Below are 22,118 nucleotides of genomic sequence, written 5' to 3' on the forward strand. Positions count from 1 at the left end.
TTCAACTTGCCAAGTAAGCTTGTTAAAGAATTTTCAGAGCTTAAGTTGAAGTTATCAACATATGGATTGATACACAGTAAATAAAGTTTTAAAAGATATATTGTAAAGACACTCTATTTTAACAAGACATTAAACCTAGAATTTCAACAGGCTTACCAATGTGGTTTACCAGCAAAAAAAAACCAGTAAGCCGTGAGTTTCAAAGGTAACTTGGTGTGTCTTTTCTCAGCATTTTTAGTTTTTTACAGTAGGTAGGAAAGAGTTTGCTGATGACAATTCACCCTATGCTTCAATAGTTTTCTGGGAACACTTATTCCTCTGTTGAGCAAATCCATGTTCCTGCGGAAGTCTAGCTTGTGCCAGATGTCTAAAGACAAAAACTTGTCAGATAAATTTCTGCTTAGCTGGTTAGGTAGGTCTGACAATTCTTTTGAATTCATTCTTGTCCTTGGTTTGCTCTAGTACAAATGTGCGGTGGTACAAAGAAATGACAAGTAGCTGCACATCTCTGGTGAACCAGACATTTTGAAGTGAAAATGCATATCTTTGTAAACATAGGAAGTGACTTTTGAAGCTAATTGAGGAGTATGTTCATAGTTTGAATATGTTTGTAGTTTGCACTCAGAAGTACAGAGGCTGTTTCCTTATTCTCACAGCTAACTGCTACTTTGGAACAGACAAAAGCTGAGGTTCTGCGACTGCACAGTGAGAGAGAACAGTATGAAGACACCATGAAGAAAGCTTTTATGCGTGGTGTGTGTGCTTTGAATCTGGAAGCAATGACCATGTTTCAGGGCAAGGACAGCAGGACAGAACCTGGTCAGTATAAAAAGCAGCTCTAATCTGGTAGTCTGTGTGGGGTTTTCTTGGCTTTCTTAGTTTGGGGTTTTTTGTTTGTTTTGAATGAATCTCCCCCTCTTTTTTTTTTTTTTTTTTATTTAATATGAGGACTTGTGGCAATACAGAGTTTATCAAATACTGCTTTACAAAGTCCTGTTGAATAAGTTGGGAATATTCTGATGCTGAATTTTGTACTGCTGTAATTGGAAGATGGAACATGTTCTCTTTCATCCCACCTTGCTGGGAGGGTGGTAACCTGCAGCTGAAGGCAGAACAAGGAAGATGGGGGTGGTGAACTTCTTAAGTTGCTGTGGAAGATTACCCAGCATTTTGTCAGCACCCTGGTTATGGGGAAGTGAGGGGGAAATCCTGGAAAACCCACCTCTATTCAGTGTGCAATGAGTCGTCTTTTTTAATCTTGCCTTTTAAGGCTAAAAGGGCAAGTAAGTCTCTCAGGTTCTGTATTTAGTTGGAGTTCTGTGCCAGAACAGGAAACACCAGTCTAATTATATCAGCAGCACACTCATAAAACTTGTGCAGCTACACAGGTAAGAGCTGCACACCCTTACTGACGTAATGAAATAACCCCATTGGGGTGAGACTATCTATAGCTGTAGGAGCATAATCATGCTGGTGCAGCAGTCTACATTAAAGAGAAAATAGCTGTGCCAAGCAGGAGTGGCACAGCTGTACAGGTGGCTTAACAACCAGCTGCACTGGCGCAGTTGTTAATGGCCTTAGGAAAGTAACTTCAGTTGCTAAACTTAACAATCTTATACAAGAAGTTTCTGAAATACTTCAGAGTAATTCTTCCCAAAAAATGTAGGTAGGAAGAGGAGATTAAAACCTGAAGAAGGTGTAAGAGGGTAAGATGGTACTTACTGGAGCAGCTGTCTGAGCCTGTTAAACATACATGGTATTTGTGCAGTTACTTAGGAAATTAGAATATGGCATTGGCTAAGTGCAGTAGCTGTGTGCAAGTGAAAATATGATCGGTATTTGGGGAAGGTGAAGAATGAATGATGTCTTCAAGATACTGAGTTTGGAAATAAAGTTATAGAGCATTGCCCAACTACTTTTTATTTTTCACTGTGTTATAAATTAAGAAGTACTGTCTCCTGAGGCTTTATCTTATATTTGTTTGTTTATTGTTTTCCAAAAATACACAACAGACAATGGGTGTACCTAATACTGTTGGGTAACCGAGTGGTGTGAAATAGGTATGCATTGTTTCTGTAAACCCGCAAAGAGGAGGGTAGGTAGGTAGGAAGTGAAGAAAACCGAGCTCTAGAGCTGCTGTAACCAACCACTGGGACTCACGGACCAATGATTTTGCTTGCTTGTTACCATGAGACAGGAGCTTACACACTACACGGGCACAGTTCCTAGAGATTTGGCTACGCTGGACAACTGGGGTGGCAGTACCTAACTTTTTGGGTGTCCAGCATCATGCTTTTTTAATTTTCTGTGGTCGGTGTAGTCCTCATCAGGCTTCATAACGTCTCATAGTCTCTGTTGCTCTTGGTCCCATGCTTGCCATCTTCTTCCACTGCCTCTCATACCACCTTCTCCCCTGCCCCAGGCACACTATTTCTGGCTACAGCCAGGTGGTGCATTTCAGGAAGTGAATTACATAATAATTTAATATGGTTGTACAACTGCTTATTACCATTCTTCCTCAGGTGTAACAGAACAGCAATCAGAATATCAGGGGACTTCAAACGTCAGATTAGATGCTTATTGTGATTTGTTCTAGTCTTGTAATCTGTGGACGTTAGAACTTCGTGTGCCAGTCGGTCAGCGGTTACATGTTTATAGGAACACTGCAGTGCCACCTACTGTCATTGGGAATAAAAGCAGAATTTGACCTTTTTACAGATTTACGAAGTTATTATAATGTACATTTAATCATTTAGTATGTATACGATGTACAGATAACATACTTTAATAACCTACATTATAATCTGTATTATAGTGTGCATGTATCACAAGCTTAATGGGTCTGTAACATTTGTAGCCAATGCTGATGGTCTAAAATCTATCTGGCTGATTTACTAACACATGGTTGGTTGTTTTTTAACAACTATTATTATATTAACGTTATTTTTAACCTCTTTATGTATTTAAAGGAACATTGAAGCCACAAGAATTCGTAACTTTTAAAAAACCTAACACTGCTTTTCTAAGTAACATACATCGGGTCTGATTGGTATGTAACTATGCATTGGTCCTGTCTGTGCTGAAGCTTAATGTGTGTGTACACACATACGTATGTACAGAATGCATATTTCTGGCACTCTTGAAATCTTTGAGTAAATGCACCGATTTGAACTACCTTCCTTGTATTTTCCCTGCATGCTTCAAGAGAAAAAACAACAAGCTACCACATGGTGTCTCTCTAGTCCCTGGAATGAGCTAAGTTCCCTTGTCCTGGAGCTGCTACCATCTGCTTCAGAAATAGGGACATAAGAATATCTCTCTGCTTCCTTTGAGGAAGTTTGTATTCAAAAGGAAAAGGCTGAAACTGCTTGGAAAAGATACTGGGCTTTAGTCTGCAGATGTGACATCCCCAGGATGTCTGCATAGCAAGACAAAAAAATCCTGGATGGATTTTGCGCAAGCTCAGGCTTACCCAGCTTATGCAGGGGTGATGAGAGCTGTAGGGTACCTGTAGATCATCCCAGCCCTACAGCCAGGATGTGGCCAGTGTCCAGCTATTGTATATGGAGAGGAGATGCTGCTGAGCGTGATCTGTGTCTTTGAAATCGCAGTACGTTCTCAGGAAAGTTAAAATAACATTTTACGTTATTGACAGTGAGCCCCCTTAAGGATCTTACACCCTAGCAGAGGTCCAGTATGGCATTTCTGTGTTTTGCTGCTCTCCACCTGAACTGGAGCTTGTCCCGTAGCGTAAAAGCAGCTCTTGCACAGTGGAGTTACTATTGTCAAGCAGTACAGAGAACCTCAGTTCTTTGCACTACAAGTATGTGACAAATGCCACAGGGATTTTGAGACATAAAACAGAAACAAGCCCCTTGGAAAATATTATTTCCAAGTATCTGAAAAGAAGGGTCAAGTATAGGAATGTTTATGTGTGTATATATATTTTTATATATATATGTGTACACAAACATACCCCCTACAAAGAACAGGCAGATCCTTTCAATTAGACTATACAGAAATCCCAAAGGAATAATAAAGCTGTTACTGTGCTTATCTGGTTGGTTTTTTTTTTCCCCTTAGGGTTTGCTAGATTATGTGCTGATCCCATTACTTTGTGTTTCTAATAATAGATGTAGGAAGTAGGAGAAATGATAACAGTACCATTGTTGCAGGAAGGCTACCTCCTTCGCAATATAATCCTCCATCACCACCACCTCCACCAGCAACTACTCTTCAGCTGGAAGACATGGTAAGCATGTAGCTGGAACAGAACTGTGTTTGCTGGTGACAAAAATGAACTTAATTGGTTGGAGCTTTATAAAAATAAATGCCATAGCCCGTGAATTGAAAAAATTTTAAGACAGTCTAAGTGTAAAAAGAAACCTATGGATGTGTTCAGACTGCATGGTGTAAGTGAAGTGACTGAGGCACAGCTGCTGTGTCTCACTATGCTTTCATTAAGCTCTGCTTTTTACTTTAGTGAAAATGTGTTAAACTAATGAAGAAAAGGTCAGTATAAGAAGAGTTTTCTCTCTAAGATTCTTTCTGGAAAAAAAGCTGTTAGAAGGTTTTTGGGTTTAAAAAAAAAAAAAAAAAAAAAAAAAACAAACAAACCCTGAGCTTAATATAGTCTGAAAAGAAGAAAGCTGGCTCGGTTGTGTTAACTTAGCCAGATTATTGCCTGGTACCATGGATGTTCTGCACCTGCCCTAGAGTCATCCTGAAGACATTGCCACTGTAAACCAGTTTCACACTAGAGTACAGGTTACAACAGGGGAGCTGTGCTTGCCTCTGTCCTGATTTTCCATTCTGATACTATCAAATGTTATTCACATGTTTCTACAATTTTTAAACAAGTATTTTTAAATTAGCCAGAAAACAGTAAAACTAGACATAAAATATCTGCAAAGAAGGTACATTTAGAAGGGTAATTGGAATAGTCTAAAGAAGAGTATCTATCTATCTGAAGAGTAAAACTGTTTTCTAGAAAGTTTTCTCATTCTTTGTAAATTCTGGTTTTATTCACAGTTTTCTAGCCACCTGGGTCACGCAAGCACTTACCAGACCAGGCTAGATTCTGATTCTCCAGTAATTGTCACTAGCACAACTACAGCATCTGGTGTGGTGTCAACTCAGAAACTGGTAACATGCTAAAATTAACTTTCTTTTTTTTATTTTAAGGCATAATTATAACAAATATTAGTTCGGGTGTCATTATTTCCATGTTTTTCAGAGCAAAACAAGTATGTAGTTGAGGAAACTGCCATAGAGTTTACATCACAGTGAAGACACTAGCTTCAAATGCTCATTAATGTTACAGAAACCCATTTATGTTAAGAAAAATTTTAAATTGTTTTTGCAGGGGGAGGGGGAGGTGTGACAAAATGAAGAATAGAGGAGTGCACGTACACTTAACGTGTAGCGCAACAGGAACAATTGGTGTTTCACTTGGTAACATTTTGTTCTGGAAAGAATATGCTTTGCCTTAGCATCCTGCTGTTTGAAATGTCTCTCTCATCCCCTCTGCTGTATTTGTTACTAAACTGGCCTTTTACTTTTCTCCACTGTCTTCTGCATTGCTCTCCTTTCTTTTTCCCATCTGATACAGTTTGCTACCAGCTGTCAGAAAAAGATTCAGCATTTTACTGCATGGAAGCTTTTTTGTATCTGCTCTGTCATTGCTAGAAAGACTTTCCAGGGTGACAGAAGTGCCTGCAGCTGTCACTCAAGTATGCAGCCAGTGAGCAAAACTAAGCTATCCATGCTGCTTGATTTTTGTTAAATTAGCCATACTCCCTTCAGGATAGAAGTCGCTTGCTTGAAATGCTGTCTCATCTTTATGTGGAAAAAGGTGGAAAAAACTAGATTGCAACTAGATGGAGCCAGTTCAGTCCTGTATAACATTAACTGGATTACCTGCAACATTCCATATTCCACTTAGGCACAGGGCTGACATATCTAAGCAGACATATCTAAACCACTGTAAATACTATGTTTAGAACTTTTTACCAACTAATATTTAATTTATTTGTAGCCCATGGCAAAAGTAATAACATCTGCTCAACAGAAAGCAGGAAGAACAATCACTGCTCGAATCACAGGCCGAGCTGATATGGGACAAAAACCCAGAATTTGTGGTAGTTTAGCAGTGATGGGAGTTGTTCCACCCGTGAGTTCTGTCATTGTTGAAAAACATCATCCAGTCACTCAGGTAAGTCAAAGTTTGTAACAGTATTCTTACTACAGCACATCTGGTAGTAGTTTAAAGAAAAACAACCATCGTGAAGAGGTATTACACAAGGCTCAGTCTTGAGGCCTGTTTAAAATAACAGTACTGTCTTTGGGCTGGGTAGAAAGTGCTAGTGAGGAGAGAAAGTAAATATTGCCACTTCAATCTATTTGTCTTGTTTCTGTAGTAATTATTTCATAGGTATAGTAGTCTTGGCTGTCTCTCTCTTGGCCAGCTCTTCCGTAAGTCTTCCTCTTAAGAGAAGTTGGTACAGCAGTGTTTGGTGTCATCACTGTGCAACCACAGTTTAAAGACAAGCTTCATGGTGTATAGCAGGAATGGTGACTGAACCAGAGGTGGCAGAGATATAAATTAGCCTGACAGGCTGAGGGTAGCAAATTGTTGGGGAAAGTAAAACCCTTGTCCAGAGGCAATTAATTTCATCAAGCCTGCTGCCTGTTGTATTTTGAGTCCTAGTCCCCCCATTCATCCTGAAGAAAATACTGAAGGAAGTGCATTAATAAGGTATGAAAGCAACATACAAGAAGACTGTAAACAGTGACCTACATGGTCTAGACAATTGCTACACTTTTAGACCAGTCTGAGCAAAAAATGGTTGTAACTGGAGGTGTATGGGACAGTTGAAGATATTTTTTTTTATTAATTTTTTCCCCACTATTTTAACCTGTAAAGTAGGATCTGAGTTTGCGCTATCTGAAAGTCCAGTTTCTCTTCAGTGATACTGCTGGAACAAGCAGACCTACATCAGGTCCTTTAATTTGAGCTGGAGTTACTGGTAGCTGTCTGTGTGAGGAATTTCTGCTTTCACTCATTTCCTGTGGTGAGTCAGAGCCCTGTGACAGGCTGCACATAGCTTTCAAGAATTTGGGCTCCTAAGCAGAAATTCAAATTTAAATTGTATGTCCTTAGGGGGTTAGAGGTTTGGTGTGGAAATTCTTTCATTAAGACAGATTTCTTAATGAAATTTCTTTCTTTCATAAGACAATTTCTGGATTCAGATTGTGTGACTAGCATGACAAATAAAGTACCTGAACTACTGTACAAAAAAAACTGACTTCGGAAAATAATAAATGTGACAGTCCCAGAGATATATTCCGTATACTCTTTCTGCAAATAAAAGCCTAAGTGGAAGTCGATCAGACTGAAGTATTTCTTTTGAATTAATTTGACAGGGGAGAGAGTTTACCTTGATTAAAAGCAGAATGACTACTGTTTATGGCGGTAAGGTGGCTAGGTTTTGGGGAGAAAAATTCATTGTTAAATAAACGCAAACCTTTTCCTTTTAGAGACCAGAGACTTTTCAGAGATTTCCTCGTAGCAAATACTGAACTTCAAAAGTAAAGCTGGCATGATTAAGTTAGCACTACAGAGGAAAACTCTGAACAGTTTGTAAAAAAACCAAAAAAAAACCCCAAACAAACAAACAAAAAAACAAAACACCACGCAAACCAACTTTGCAATAAGCTTGAGGTGATAAAAGCTCAGGGTACCCAGTTAACTGGAAGTTTAGCACTTTATATTCTGAAAAGTATATTACAGATAAGGAAGGAAAAAAATTACTGTCATTCTCTTAAAGTAACCAAGGGTTGGGGGTTGTTTGTTGGAGAAGTGTATTTCAGTTCAGATTGCAAATCTTTCTGTTTAAGCTATAGCTCACTTAGATCTATTTTAATGGGGATTTTTTTTTTAACTGTTAAGCATTTTGATGTATCTGGTTACTTTTCAGCAAACTGTATCCCAAGCAACTGCTGCTAAATATCCTCGAACTGTGCTCCATTCTTCTGGTTCTACCACTGTGAGACCTGCAGGACAAGCTGGGCGAACGCTTCAGGGCCAAACTGATACCAGTGTTCAGTCAATAAAAGTTGTTGACTGAGTGAATATTTTTCTCACCAGTGGGGTTTTTATCAAAGTACAATTTAAACTTCTTCCCAGTCTTTTCAGGTTTGATGTAGCAAGGCCTAAAGTATGTATCATGCTTTAACCCTTTTCTAAAAAAAGACTTTTTTTAAAGTAAAAGTGCTTTTATAGTAAACAGCAGGAGGGGAAAAAAGAATTTGAAATCTTATTCTACCTCCAAACCATTTGAGAACTTATTAAGATAAACACTTTTTATTTAAGGAGTCTTTTACACACTTCTAAATAAAGGATAGAATGTGATTTATTTTTTTTGGTCTGAATCAGTTTGTCTTGTCCCAGTGTTACTAACATCTACTTTCAAGTTAAAATTACGTTTATTTTTGATACATATGCTTTCGGTTGCTTGTGCAACTAGGTGTAGTTGACATGCATTTTAATTATATCCTATAACAGCATACTTAAATGAAGAATAACAGGGTGGTATCCTTCACACTCAGGGTGTGACTTAAGCCAGCTAAGGTACTGAGTCCATCAAATTGTTAAACATTCTCATTTTCTAAGCTAATCTTGCATACTTATCAGCATCTAAGAATTTGTGATCTTAGATCCCTAATTCCAAAACCTGAGGATTTAGCAGTCTGTTCTTCATGTTCCCATGATGATCAGCAGCCCTGTCAAAACAGGTTGCACACAAGAGGGCAGTTGGGGATAAGACTTCAGACTAAGAATCAGATCATCAACTTTTTAGTACAAACAATAATATTGATTACAGGAGAATGCTAGCTCTGTAGAGACAGACAAGACAATTCAGTTCTTCCATTACATGATAAAATTGTTGCCGTTTTGTTATAGAGAAGACTACATGAAATATATTTAGTATATGAAATATATTTAGACATGAAATATATTTAGTAGTGAGAAAACCTTTAAAAATATTCAGCAAGACACTACCAAATATTAATTCAAGACATGAACAAGAAATAGGTAAATAATTGCTAGATGTGTTTATTAAAGAGCAAATGCTCTGTTTTGGGTATGTATATAAGGTAATGCCTTGATACAAAATTCTGCAGCCACACGTTATTTTAGACATGAAATTTTTGTGCATTTTCACTATATAAATCAAATGCTGAAGAAAAAGACTTGTCCTAATCCTAACACTGATTAAACAAGAGAAAAGACCTGTTCAGACAGGAACACTATAATCCTAGCAAGACTTTATAAAAACCTGAATCCCAAATGAGGCCAGGTGCCAACCTATTTTTGGAAGTGTTTATTTATAATTTTCATTTAGTAAATTAAATTTACTTTCAGGTAGAAAACATCTCATTTACATTTCATGTCAAACACAAAATACCTTAATTTGCAGTTCCAATATAGAGTCAGTGTATCAGCGTTAAGCCAGATGTAGAAATTGTAGGGGAATGGGTCTAGCTTAGCGGTATTGTCATAAATTACCATCCAGCCATTCACTCTTAAATTATTTAAAATATTGTATAGCAAACAGACGAGAATGAACTAACCAGTGTTTCAAGGGTGCAAGTTCTTCTGGCTTGAAAAAATCATACAGTTTCAAAACAGGGGTTTTTTTTCCAGGAAAGATGTTATTTGTATTTGAAAATCAGTTTCTGTTTGGCAGGTAATTCCATCATATATGCCATGTTTTATTTATGAACTCATGAAATGGCACATTTTCTGGAGACCATGTCAGTGCTACTTGCAGCTCTGATCTTCTCTGTAAAGTAAAAGGAAAAGTACGTGCTTGATGTACTTTGTTTTTTACAAGGTCAGACTATTCTAATGAAGAATGGCCAACCGCATTTTAATTATGTTTAAAGGACAAAGGAGGGAAGCAAAGCTTGCATGTTTTTTATTGTCCTTTATCTCAAGTCTCCCTTAAATGCTCTTCCTCAAGCAACCTCACCCCCCAGCAAGGGCAGAGTCCCAGAAAGAAAGTGTTTTCCAGCTCTGCCACAGTTGCACCTTCCCAGCACCAGCAGGGACCTCAGCACCACACTGAATCTTGCAGAAGATAAACTGCTCTACAACAACTTACCAGCTAAAGGCGGAAATCCTGCTTCCACCAGCTCTTCGTAGATATGCTTGACAGGATTCTGATGAGCCAGCGATATACCATGTAACCAGATGAGCAACATTCTGTTTCCATGTTCCTTATAACTTTTTTTCCCTATGCAATACACAAAGCATTTGTCTGTTCCACATGCTGGAAACAGTGTATTTTGTGCTTTTACCCTTCTGAGAGTTTCAGGATGTTTTAAAACCTACCTTATACTCTTATTTCCTTATAAAGGTTAAAAAAAAATACTAATTTTATCCTCAGGCTACTAAAGGGAGAAAAAAAGCTAATACATCTTAAAATTAATATTTTCCTTTCATTTTTTCTCAACCTGTGGAAATATACCATGGAGCAGTAGTAAACAAGTACAATGCATGCTATAAAATGATTGCTTTCTCAGCACTTGAGATGTCTGAAACCAGCAACTGCTGTTTAATGGCAGCTGTGAAGACAAAGCATGAACAAGGTCTTCCTGAGTCACACGGTTCCCCAGGTCCTCACTTGCAGCATGACCCACAAGACCCTCCGTGCTGCTTACTGCTCTTGTTTTTGATTTCCAAAGATGAAGGTTACTTCAGGCCAAGAGGGAGAACAGAAGTGGCCTCTACTTCTACAGAACCACTTCCCAGGAACCAGGGACAAGGTTTGTATCCATTCATTGCTCTTTTTCATAATGTGAATAAGAGCAGTATGGCCAGCATGTATCTGTGATACTCACATTAGTTTAAAAAGCAACTCTGCCTTGTGGTTTTTATAGTTTAAATACTATGTCTAGCCATTCAGATATTGTTACCTGTCCATTGTTCTTCAATGGCTTTAATTTGTTCATCTGTGAACTTCCAGAACTGGGCTAGTTTTTTCCATTCCTGGGGTTTTAACTGGTTGTATGCTAGGTTCCAAAGGGAGGAACGGATTTGTTTGGTCTGTGCACTATGATCTTGCTTGAAGGACAAGCTAAAGTCTGACCCATCATCACTACAAGCTAGATGTTCCTAAAGAAGAAAGCAGATGATAAATTTTGTAACAAAGCTGGGAACCTTTGCTTAGTGAGCAGTGAACACTGTCCTGTACAGTCATATGTAGCTACTGACAGGTGGTTTGCTCAGTGCAGGTAAAGCAACCATGTTTGGCTGGTAGAACTCTTTTGAAGTCTTAGTCTGGATGATGCTATTAGAGTCTGAATAACAGAACAGAAACAAAGCCTTCCTGTGTCTATTGCTATACCTTACTAAGTTAAATGCAAAATAAACCACTTTCTTTGGCACATGATATACAACAGCAAGTAACTGCAAGTACTACGCCACCACTGCAGTGCTCCTGGGCTCTGTCTACTTTATATGTCACATTTTGAACATGGCTGGGATTCAGCCACAGCTCTTACGCTTTCCTTTTGCTCCTCAAAGTTCTAACATCTCTCTGAGAAGAGTCTAGGCACAATTGGCATGGCACTTGCTCAAGCTGTCACCACCTCTGCTCCGTCAGCTCCACTTGGCTGAAGCGGGTGCTACCAGGTCATTTGATGGCAGCATGAGCCATAGGGTTTAGTATGTGGAACCCAGTTCAGCAAAGTGTCTAAGCACCAATAAGCACGTGTGTTGAACCTGGATCTAGTCTTATTGCCTGCATAAGCAAAATCAGATAGAAACCAAAACTGCAAGCATTTTACCCTACAGATTAGAAGTGATGTTGCTACCATGTGCATGGCTCACCTGGAACAGGAGTGATGGGGTTGCTTCTTGTTTGAGCACCTCTGCAAAAGCCATGCCTATCAGTGATTTCACCCCTAGCTGAGCAGTGCCCAGGAAAAAGCCTCAATCGTAATGTAGGTAAGCTCAAACTACTTTTATATTTAATTTTGTTTACTTGCTAGTCCTGTTTCAAATCAGTCTCCAAAGTGAAAAATGTCTTCAGGAAGTTGATACAGGATTACAAAGCAGATACTAAGCAAAAAAGGAAATGGCAGCATGCCACATTTTTAAAAAGTACAAAATATAAAATACTTTATTCCAGATTAAATTCAGAAAAATACAACAGGGTTGTTTCCTAACTTTATGAGAGTTGTGCAAGAAAAAAAAGATCTTAGTTCGGTAACTAAGCATTGTCATTTATGTTTGATTCCATTTTTGTGGTGCAGACTTTATTTCATGCTTCCTGACACATGCAAGGTTTAGGTTTAGGACATTCTACAGGACAGCTTCAGAATCTCCCCAGTTCAGTGTTTCTCTTCTGAGGTTAAAACCCCTCACCTCCTCCAAAAACGAAAACAAAAACCACAAGCAAACAAAAAAACCCAGACTTATTTCTCCTCCCTTTGCAGCAGCACAGCTTCTCTTTGCTGCTAATTGTGTGTCTAGGCAATGGCTGGGTGGAACAGTAACAGCAGCCCTCAAATCCAGTCAAAAAAAGCCTGGAGCCTGGGCAGTGATAGGGAAGGGTTGGGTGGAAGCAGTAAATAGAAAAAAAAGGGCAAACAGAGAGAACAAGACACTCACACATTGGTATCATACACTTCCTCACAGCAACATGACATTTCCTTTTTGTAACTAAAGCCTTGTCACAGATGAAAAGTCAGCTCAATGTAACAAAATGACAGTTCTTACAATTGAGTTCTTACAAAAATGGTTAAAAAATGCTGTAATTTCATATATGGTAACACCATCTGAACATCATATTCCATAACTGTAAGATCTAAGCTGCTCCTAAAGACTGTGCTCTTAGCTTTAGGTAATGGACTGTAAACACTTATATTTCCATTTCCCAGCATCTGTGGAACTCTTGCAAAAAAACTATCTACTTAAACACCTTTTCTTCTCCTCAGGCAATTCAGTAAACAATGCCAAAAGGTTAGGAGCATTATGGGCTCACTGCTGCTGTCTGACTTGTCATGTCTTCTCTGGCAACACATGACTTCACTTCTGATTCTCCTTTAAGCCAAAAGAATCAATAACATACCTGACAACTCGAGTTGAACTGATGCAGATCAAACATGCACAACGCAAGGAGTTTGTAGAGGTGTTTTTCATTATAATTAATGTAGATATGTGATTTACCAGCACAATTCCCTGTAACATTAAGCTTCATGTATTTGGACACACAGGGCTGGAGTGGGGCAGTAAAACCAGCTAATTTATGTGTCTGCTCTCGGGCAGGACGAGTACGCTTGCACCGCCCCCGGAGGTGCTTGGCTAACCTGTTAAACACTCCCTAGCAGGAAGCAGGAATGAGAATGACCTCACAGGTCTGTGTGGCAGCTCAGCAAGGAGAGCACAAGAGCTGACAGTCAAGTGAATTCCTTTTGCCCCGGTTTGCTAGCTCTGGTGCTCACAGAAGTACTTGCTCTACATAAATAAATTGTATCAGCATCTTCCTTCTTGCAGTTTTTTTGGTGGATGCTATAAGAGATGTCTTTTACTGCCTCACTAGGACCAACCTGCAATTTATTTGAGAGTGTGGAGATTTTACACTGTATTGTGTCAAAACCCAGCAAATTTAATCAATTCTCAGGGAGCCCACATAAACCTATGGCTCCAAACAAGAAAAACTGAGCAAGCTAATACAGGACTGATTTATGGAGCATTAATACGCCTTAAAATTAATCTTCACCATCCTATGAAATACCTCCCTTTCCTCAAGTGTGTAGGTACAGCAGGTGCCTTGTGGTTTTCTACTACAACTGTCATTGGTGGAATAAATAAACTTTCTTAGAATTCTGAATGTCCCTCGTGACATGAGATGTCCTGAATTTTCAAGACCCATTTGGGCTTGGTCTGAGTTTCAAGGCGTGTCTCTGGGCACGGCCTCACCAGCAGCCCAGCTCCAAATATTCCTTTGAATTTAAGAGGTACTAAGCTCAGCTTTTCTTGCTCAGACACTTACTGCCTATAAAGCATGTACAGATTCATAAGTGATTCAGGATAATTAACACAGGCCAAAATAATTGTCACCTACACTTTAATACATCTGCCTCTCAGCCCTTTAGGGAGGGCCATCACTAAGCAGCCTATGTTTAAATAACTAGGGAAAAATGGTTAGAAATTCAGACGATCTGAGGTCAATCTAGGCCATGTCCTTCACACTTGTTGCCCGATTCTTTCCCATTTCATTGAGTGTATTTTATAATTAACACACATAGAACAGAGGAGGGAGCTCCTGCCAAAGCAGCTAAGCGCTTGCTAGTCAAGGAGTGATGGACACCTGTGCTCCTCCACATATTTTGCTGTACCAGAGTACACAGGTGTGGATTCAGGTCATCTGAGACCTGATGCTGATGGCATAGTTTTAATTTGGGTTAGAAACTCTCCCCACCCCTTTATTTCTGTGTGTAGAGCATGATGCAGGAAACTGGTAAGATCTGCTGACAGCTTAACAGCTAGTCAGAAATAAAACTTTTATGGGGTAGAGACCTTCCCGTTCCCAGTTCTAACCCAAATTTTCTCAAAGCCAGTCTCGCAACCTGCCAAAATAAACCACCTCAGGCAAAAGGCATTTCAAGATCAGAACTGGCTTTTCCCTTATAGGTCTCCTCATTGTAATGAAAGATGTATCTTACCTGTTTCATGGCATAGTACCTTTCTGCTTTAATGATCATATCTACAATAAGGGCATGATTGCTCCTTGATGCTACAGCTAGTGCAGTTTTTCCATTCTGAAAGCAGAGAGAGTGAATCAGAACATTATCTCATATGTATGATGATATGTATATCATAAAAGAAATGCAGGAGTTTCATTCACAGAGCCCTATCCCTTATTTCCAAGAAAAATTATTACTATGGATTTATGGCTTCAAGGTAGCTACAAAGTTCTATGCTTTGTACGAGCTGTATCCCCTCAGCCCAGAGGCGGTCATTTTTCCCCCTGCACTGAACTCCCCACTAAAAAATTTCTGGTGAGGTACAATTGCTTTCAGAAACCTCCAGCACTCGGGCTGCTCTCTACTCCATACTAGCTTGCCCTCTCCAGTCACGGCTTCCAAGTTCATGCAAGCCCCTGTTTCAAACAGGCTGAAAGCTACCACAAATACAGTCCATTGGCGTGTTATTGTTAAACTGGCATTTCAGATGGGTAGGCAGGCAAAGCTGGAAATGGACAACTTTTAAGGGCAAAACTGCATCTTGTTATGGACGGTAAGAGAAGCTGGCTCACAGAATGAAAGGAGAGTGTGGGACTGAGTTTCTCATGACAACTGAAGTGAGCGCAACTGAAGTTGATGTTTGCCAGGTAGTACAGGCAGTCAAAGGAATTAAAAACCATTGCTTTAATTCCAGCTGCAGAAGACTGCTCAGTCTATCTGAACTTGTCTCTGCTATCAGCACTTCGATGCATGGGCACCTCTTTGGCTCTGCAGGGTTTTTTCTGCAATTGTCTATTTTCAGCAGATTTGTACTGAGTGGAATCACCTCAGATTTAAATATTCAGGGATATCAAGCTAGGCATTCTAGAAAATTAGACCTAAAAGAAGCTACTCTCTTAATCAGAAAGTTCAGTAATTAAAATACAAGGCATTTCAACTCTCCAGCTATTTTAAAGTTCCCTAATATATACCATTGGAGTTCTAGCTCCTGGCTGCGCTCAAGATCATTCTAGCCTGCTTTAGAAAAGCATCACATTGGAAGCCAAGGAATTTACATTTCAAAGAAGCTTTATAGCGTAGACCTACTTTGTATGTGAAGAGTCCAGAGACCACAAGAGCTTATTGGGTCCAACATCTGGAAAGATGTTCTGCATTTCACAGGGAGATGGGGGGAGTGGGAAAAGGAGGTGTTGCCAACCTCCTGTGCTAGTGCAAACACTGCTGGATTCTTGCGTGCACATGTAGCACGGCAGTCTTGCACACAGGGAGCACTCTGTGCACTATCAATCACAACTGATGACAATTGTTTCTGCAGATTGGAGGAAGGAAGATCTCCTGAGAGACCAATCCCTGAGCTATAACAGCTTGCAACTCGTGCAGATTTAGGACATGCTCTGGAGACTGAGGAGGCTCTTATTGCCAGAGCACAGATGCCAGGAAAACTCAGCAATTGCAGCGGGCTCTCCTTTCTCCTGCCTGCTGTTCAGTAAGGATGGGAACATTTTTTGCATCTTGGCACCAACTCAGTTCAAAGAGGTCTGTACTTGCAAATGTTCCCAGCAGTAGCATGGCCTCAGGGGTCATCCAGCAAACAGGCAAGGGAAAAACTACTCCAAGAAATAAAAAGTGACAGAACGTGGGCTGGCTCAGAGCCATATTCTCATAATGTGCCCAGGACTCTGTCAACACTACTGTAATACCAGGGCACTACCCAGCCCAAAGACTTGCAGGTGCTTAAGGTCAAAACAGGCAATAAGAAATAAATTTCTGTGCCTGCCCTTGGAATACAAATAAGTAAAGACAATTTTCCAACGGCTAAGGCACTGTCTAAAGAGAACAAGTTTTCGGTCTGTGTTAACCCCTATGAGACTGCAGCTCTCCAGCCACTGTAAGCATGACTCTGAATGGAAAGGTTTAACTGCAGTGTAGCATCTTACCTCAGCCTCCCAAAACACATACACTGTGTCACACACACTCAGAGTCCCGAGCCTCACACCAGGCTAGGGAAAAAAAGATGATCCTAGTCCATAAAGCCTTAGTTCTCATTAGGACAATTTTGTACATAAAAGTAACTTTTCAGAATTAGTAAAGACCTAGATTTTGCTTATGATAAACATCAAATCTGTCCATTCAATCATATAGAAAATCAGTATAGTGGTAACAGCATAAAAAGGGGAAGTTCAGCCTTGCAGTAATTTAGGAACATTTGTGCAAACTGGATTTGGTATGCTGTCCTTTCAAAAGCACTTCCCCAGAGACTCTTTGCTTTAGTAGTTCTTCCAGCCATTGCCATTTTTGCCTTAGTCCTTCCAGGCTGAACATCAGCAACAGGATCTAAGCACCTACCTAAACGGATCTGGGACAGCTTCTCAGGGACACAGGACCATCATTTCCAGATGGCCCAAAGTACTAAAGGACAAACTCACCATCACTGCAATTAGTGAATCTGGCAGTACCCGTGGCTCTCCTGGCAGTGAACCTGGCTGCGGGTGCACAGTTACAACAGCCACAGGCTGTTTTCCACTCTGTGAGCCTAGTCCTTTTTTTCCATTAGAGGTCTCTGGCAGCAGGGTTTACCCTGCAAACAACGGAGCCTGGAATTTTTACGGCTCTTCACTAAAACCATTTCAGATCTCTGCAGGCTGCAGATGTGGCAATATTAAAAGATTTCCTTTGTAACAACTAACAGCTTTACCTGGCAACAAGTGCTTCCTGCTTCTCTGGGAAGAAGGTTATAAAACAAAAAATAAAATCACATAATACTTGCAGGTGTGAGGAAGTCAATCTACCTTATCCACAGACTTGAGATCGCAGCCTGCCTTCAGCAGCACTTCCACCAGCTCCACATTGCCAAGATCAGCTGCCAGATGTAGAGGGGTTTCCTGCCTCTGGAATTAATGACACCAAATAAATACAGAAAGCCATCCTGCCTCTGGAATTAATGACAACAAATAAATACAGTATGCCAAACTCCCTCTGAGAAGCAGAATGTTTACAATCTGAATCTGGAGAATATTCGCAACAAGATGGTATTGGCAAAAGAACACTGAACAGAACTAAATCAGCTAACTTTTGAGTGGCCTACCTGCCAGTTCTGTTTCAGGCAAACAAGAGAGCATGTGGGATGTTTCCCACAGGAAAACCAGGCAGGAGCTGGAAAACCAGCTGGCTCAGGGAAAAGTTGCTCTCATACCCCTCTAGTGCACTGTAACCTAATGACGTCTCTCTTTCCCTCTTAAAACAAGGTGTTTCAGACAGAGTGCTCCATGTGACTGCCAGTCCCCACCCATGCTAACCTCTTGAGTAACATTTTCCGTGCAGAAATTCATGCAAAGATAACTGGATATCTGTCATTTTTTCAGCAGTACCTTGTGCCATGTCCACAACAGGGTTTCTTAGCCAGCACTGCCACAAAGCGATAATATGTAGCGGGAGTGTACTTGCTCCATGATGGTCTCAGTGAACATTAACGCGCGTGCGTGCGCATACACACACACTCACACACAAAAAGGTGGTGGGGGAAGCATGAAACAAACCCCAACCATTAACAAGAAGTACAACTAAAGCAACATTCAGCTTCAAGTCTCATCTTTGGGTCTGAAATGAGAGTTGTGTGATCTCTACACAGCTGCACCTATTGATTTATTTATCCTTCTACAGAATATTAGAATAAGAACCTCCAGTCATCTAAGGGTGCATGCAGCAGCAAATAAGATATGTTGCCATTTATGGAATTTGTTATCTTGCTCAAACAATACTAGCACAGCAAGTACCATAATACATATGCACACACGCAAAAATATAAGGAGGGAACTGCTTCTTCCTTCCTATTTTCTTGTACCCTGAGCTCAGAAGGAAAAAAAAAGATCGTTTCAAGCAAAATCCACATAATCTCCTCTTTACCAGTTATGTTAATTCCCAGTCTTTCTTACATGATTTAAGGAGTTTATATCATGACTGGCATCCAAGAGGCTTTTTACTGCCGGTAGATGATTATTGATGACTGCTAAATGGAGAGGGGAATTCTTCTGCTGTTGAGGGAAAACAGTAAACGATTATACTTGGGTACGGTATTGGTTCATTTGAACAAGAAAGGTTCTTGTTAAAACTGCCCTTGCAAAGGTGATAAGCTCTAGCAGAGGTTCAAGACTGCAGAAGACACACCCTGAGGTGCGGAGTTATGCCAGAGATGGTAGCCTGCTCCTGCAACACCTACAGCAGCAGGTAAACAAATACAGCCGAGAAACCTGAGAATGCTGAGTGCATGGGGCACGTATCATAGCTGGGATGTGCTGCCTTCCCTTGGCCAACAATAGAGAGCTTAGGGTAATGTTTCTGTTCCCTCAGAAAATTGGCTTTGCCCTTAGTTAAATAGGCTGGAGACAGATTAATTCTGTATTGGGTAAAAGATGTCCAAATCTACTTTCCAGGAATAATATCTTGTCACACATTGGTGCTGGAAATATTCTCCATACTAAATTGACTTGCTGTCATATTTACAAAAAACAAATTACAGCTAGAAAGAAATGAAGTTTTTTTATATGAGTGATTGTTTGTTAAAATAACTGGGGCACAGATCCAACCCCCGTCACGATCCAACCATTAGATTGGCAAGATCGCTTTGTATGTTGAACCTATGAGTCATCAGTTTCTTGTTAAATACAGCTAAAGAAAAATTCCATACCAGTGTCATTCACAGGTGCCTGACACCAGTTCATTAGTGTCTTTATAAACCACAGCCATTTTTTCAGGGCTACAGAAAAATAAAGCAAGCTCTTATGCAATGTTGTACTGGAAATGTTTCCAAAATGTAAGTTACAACTTTGTGAGTGGCTTCTGTTACAGAAAGCCAATGAGAACAAGCAACACAACAGCTTGATCATTTCAAGCACATAAAAAATTGTTCTTCGCTGGTAACATTACACAACAGGCCAGTGATCATGGCGCACATCACAAAGCCCACTTTCTGTTTTCATCCTGTACTGTAGAAGTGGAGCATAACTTCCTATTCACAGAAAATCTCAGACATAACAAAAACTGTAATAGCTAAATTGAGACAATATTTGAAAGTAAGGAATACCTCTTTCTTTTTAAACCCCAAAGAATGGTGGCATGCAGGCTTTGAAGGCATATGCTTTGAATGCACAGGGTAAAAGCACTGAAGTGTTTATTTACCTTTTAATTACCTTATTCAAAATCAGTTACAAATGTTAACTCCTTTCCCATGGCACACAGGGAGGCCTGCATTATTGCTTAGTTCAAGCAGGGTATGCTCAGCTTCTCCTGTCACCTGGTCCTTGGCTTAGCCTGGCCACCTTCACACTGCACTGCACCAGTCTGCCCAGGCACTCACTGGGTTTGTGCCACAGGACCTTGTCTCTGTTGGTCCATACATCTTGCTAACCAACATCCATAAACCACATAATAATGTGTATAGTAAAAACATTTAAGGAACTGGACAATCTCTTCAGCTGTCTCAATTCCCAAGGAAGGCCATAAAAGACAGGACAGACTGAATCCACATGAGGACAGTTCTACTGATACACACTCACCTCAGGTTTAGGAATCAGGTCAATGTTCTTATCAATAAGAAAAGTAACCAAGGATAGATGTCCGTTCTGAACTGCAATCTGCAAAGCACTACTATTGTTCTGAAAGAAAGGGTATAGACAGCAAAAACTTACATTTTTGTTGCTGGGAAAACAGTACTAAAGGGAGCTATCAATACAGGGTAATCTTTCATTTAAACTTGTGTTATTAGCCCTCCCCTCCAACAAATACCCTTTGATAAAATGATATAAATTGAGGTGGACCAGCAGTTAGCATGATGTGATTTTGTAAACACTGAAGGAACTTCCTATTTTTACCACATCACAACAAACATGCTAAAACCACCAATATTCTACAGTCCTTCTCAGTCAGTCTGAAGAAAAAGATAAATCAGCATTGTCAGCTATCCTGCACCATGGACGACAATGCCAACACGTCTTCTAGACTTTTAGTTCAGTTTGAACTTTAACAAGCAAGTACAGTCGCATTAACAAACTTTTAGAAGTAAATCAATAGAATATTTTCACTCAATAATTCTGCTAAAACAAACAAGCTCTCGGTCTGCTGGAATCATAAACTTATTGCAGCAGGCAAGCCAAGGCCATTCAACAGATGTGAGCCAGACTGCAGTCCAGATGTGGAGAACAGGTTTGTCATCAGTTCAGTCATATACACTGCCAGAAAGGAGGATTTTCAGTTACTCTAGCTGGTTAAGTTTCTTAGTTGTATGTTTTACTATTGGACATACAGTAACTAAAACAGCTCCACCACAGTACTCTGTCAAATAAATCTATGCTATATTTCTTCCAAATCAGTTTTATTCTGTTAGAAATTTCTATATTCCCAGTTCTATTTTATTAACTATTATTATAGTTATATATATTTACCATTTCATGAAAATAAGCAGAGCAAATACACTGTTAGTATACACAGAAAAGAGAAGATAAGGTCCTTCCTGCAGCCCAAGATGTCCCAATACCTGTGTGCTGGAGGGATAATGTGTACATACTTGAGTTAAAACATTGATGTCACTCCCTGCTTCCAGTAAGAGTTCAACACATTTTTCATGACCTCCTTCAACAGACAAGTAAAATGGAGTTTCTCCGTTCTAGACCAACAGAGAGAAAATGTCTGTTCCAATTTAAGCCATGTGACTATAAGGCTGTGACACAAAACAGATTAGCTTGATCAGACTCATCCAGCTCAACAGAAAAGGGGAGACAGACTCAAGAGAACACAACAGGAATGCTCCTAAATTAACACTTAAAAGAAATAGCAATTCACCAACACCTAAGTGACAGATAACATTTATATGGACAGATGTACAGTACAGTTTACAATACAGATAACTATTTCATAAATAATAATCATGCTCTTTTCAAAGAAGATTGCTAGCAACCAGCACAGAAACAAAGAGTGGGTAGCAATTGCTGCCATTCAACACCAGGCAACACGGCTAGCATGTTTGCACATACCATAAGTACTAATTTCTGTCAGTCCAATGTCACGCATTTCTGACAAATTCCCAATTCTAGTGCTAGTTATAAGGAGCACTTTTAGCAGAAATAATCATGTTGCATATTTATTTCATATCTTCTCCCCAAAAAAAGATTTTCCATGTCTCCACAGCAAGTCTTTAAAGTTACATCAGCTGCACAATGACCTAATCTCTGCTTCTGAACTAAAATACAAAAAGGTTTACTGAAAATTAGTGTTTCAGCATTCACAGAAGCATCAGTAAATCCTGATTTTTGTTTGCTTAAACTCCAGCCACCATTTTCCTGGTAAACTTCACATATCTTAGTACT

General features: G+C 39.8%; 2 protein-coding genes across 4 annotated transcripts in view; one reads left to right on the forward strand and one right to left on the reverse strand.

Annotated features, from left to right (window-relative positions):
- Positions 1 to 8,417, forward strand: part of POC5 (POC5 centriolar protein) — a 31,352-nt gene extending 22,935 nt beyond the window's left edge. For 2 of the 3 annotated variants that reach the window (XM_080373287.1, XM_080373285.1), the window contains 5 exons: positions 657 to 819; positions 4,134 to 4,252; positions 5,032 to 5,145; positions 6,038 to 6,214; positions 7,980 to 8,417. In XM_080373287.1, the coding sequence (XP_080229413.1) occupies positions 657 to 819; positions 4,134 to 4,252; positions 5,032 to 5,145; positions 6,038 to 6,214; positions 7,980 to 8,129 (723 nt within the window). In that variant the 3' untranslated portion in view covers positions 8,130 to 8,417. The remainder of the gene's footprint in view (positions 1 to 656; positions 820 to 4,133; positions 4,253 to 5,031; positions 5,146 to 6,037; positions 6,215 to 7,979) is intronic. The other variant, XM_080373286.1, reaches the window with a different exon arrangement.
- Positions 1 to 22,118, reverse strand: part of ANKDD1B (ankyrin repeat and death domain containing 1B) — a 52,498-nt gene that overhangs the window by 12,266 nt on the left and 18,114 nt on the right. The window contains exons 8-14 of the mRNA XM_080373293.1: positions 21,320 to 21,418; positions 20,313 to 20,411; positions 18,693 to 18,791; positions 17,550 to 17,648; positions 14,740 to 14,835; positions 10,984 to 11,182; positions 10,170 to 10,301 (exon numbers count right to left, since the gene is read on the reverse strand). Of these exons, the coding sequence (XP_080229419.1) occupies positions 10,170 to 10,301; positions 10,984 to 11,182; positions 14,740 to 14,835; positions 17,550 to 17,648; positions 18,693 to 18,791; positions 20,313 to 20,411; positions 21,320 to 21,418 (823 nt within the window). The remainder of the gene's footprint in view (positions 1 to 10,169; positions 10,302 to 10,983; positions 11,183 to 14,739; positions 14,836 to 17,549; positions 17,649 to 18,692; positions 18,792 to 20,312; positions 20,412 to 21,319; positions 21,419 to 22,118) is intronic.

The sequence above is a fragment of the Falco punctatus genome (genome assembly GCF_963210335.1).
Source record: "Falco punctatus genome assembly, chromosome: Z".
In the NCBI taxonomy this organism is placed as follows: domain Eukaryota; kingdom Metazoa; phylum Chordata; class Aves; order Falconiformes; family Falconidae; genus Falco; species Falco punctatus.